Source organism: Aplysia californica, unplaced genomic scaffold (assembly GCF_000002075.1).
Source record: "Aplysia californica isolate F4 #8 unplaced genomic scaffold, AplCal3.0 scaffold00010, whole genome shotgun sequence".
NCBI classification, from domain to species: domain Eukaryota; kingdom Metazoa; phylum Mollusca; class Gastropoda; order Aplysiida; family Aplysiidae; genus Aplysia; species Aplysia californica.
This window is the reverse complement of record NW_004797280.1, coordinates 2,657,195-2,658,455: the sequence shown is the minus strand read 5'-3', so window position 1 is coordinate 2,658,455 and position 1,261 is coordinate 2,657,195. Positions and strand designations below refer to the sequence as shown.

Here is a 1,261-nt window from a genome sequence, read left to right as displayed (position 1 = left end):
ACACACACACACACGCACGCACACACACGCACACACCCACATACACGCACACACGCGCACGCACGCACACACACACACACACACACACACACACACACACACACACACACATGGAACACACTGTGTGCGTATAAATATATATAGGTTCCCAGTATATTATATCATATTAACATCCATTTTTTGTACTATATAGTTTACATTATATATGGTATTAGTACAATGATACTGATCTTCTCTCCCAAGTAGTACGGACTTTCTTGGGGGGGGGTATTGTAGCCTATTCACTGTTTTATTGTTGTTGTTGTTTATTCAGCTTAGTGGAATTTTTACGGCGCTCACAACTGCATAAGGTCATATTATTATAATGAGTACCAAGGGGTGGATGTCAACAGAGAGAGAGGAGTCCATACAGGGAATCAGGCTTACGTCTCGGCGGACCTCTTTTACTTCAACAGCACTAAGTCTGCTTGACTATCAAGGCACCCCGGAAATAGCTGATCACAAGAGTGTGACAAACATACAAAACAAGAAGAGGAAAAATGACGATAGTAAGGATTGTGAAAGAAAAAGCATGGCAGCAGCTCCCCATAGCAGTTCGGGCACACTTATGAGCATGACATTAACGAATCAGCCCATTTACAATTCAACTGAGCATAAGAACATGTTAATGTCCCCGCTTTAGGAATGGCCTAAAGACACTTCAGTCAGTAGCACGGGGTCTTGTTGTTTCTGCTATTGTTAGAAGAAGAAGAAGAAGAAGAAGAAGAAGAAGAAGAAGAAGAAGAAGAAGAAGAAGAAGGAGGAGGAGGAGGATGATTTTATGCGTCACTGCTAGCTTAGCAAGTTTGTACCATTATTGCATGACGCTTTTTATATAACGAAGCTCTCCATTTTTAGAAACAGCAAAGGCATAAGGTCATTCAAAATGGCGACGTCTACTACAGTAATGCGTGCAGTCGGTCTCTCAACCCGATTGTCGAGATCACTATTGTCAAGTCGGTCCAGCAGGTTTGTGTAAATGTAGCGAACATTTTTACTGTCGTGATGGTAGATTTATCTGTCTAAACTTGAAGTACCTGACTTTTCTTAACAATTGGTCTGTCTGGTCAAGAAGTGCCTCACTGAATTTAAGTCTAAGTCCAACAGTCAGTAGACTGTAGAGGACAAGACAGCAGAGGACTCACTGAGACTGATGCAACTACACGTAGGCCTACTTTACGAGGACTCTCTCTCTCTCTCTCTCTCTCTCTCTCTCTCTCTC

General features: G+C 42.4%; 1 protein-coding gene across 1 annotated transcript in view; it reads left to right on the top strand.

The window, feature by feature from the left end:
• The first annotated feature begins 910 nt into the window (after positions 1-910).
• Positions 911-1,261, top strand: part of LOC101856549 (grpE protein homolog 1, mitochondrial) — a 7,637-nt gene continuing 7,286 nt past the window's right edge. Inside the window, exon 1 of the mRNA XM_005089918.3 lies at positions 911-1,008. Coding sequence (XP_005089975.1) covers positions 926-1,008 — 83 coding nt within the window. The 5' untranslated portion in view covers positions 911-925. The remainder of the gene's footprint in view (positions 1,009-1,261) is intronic.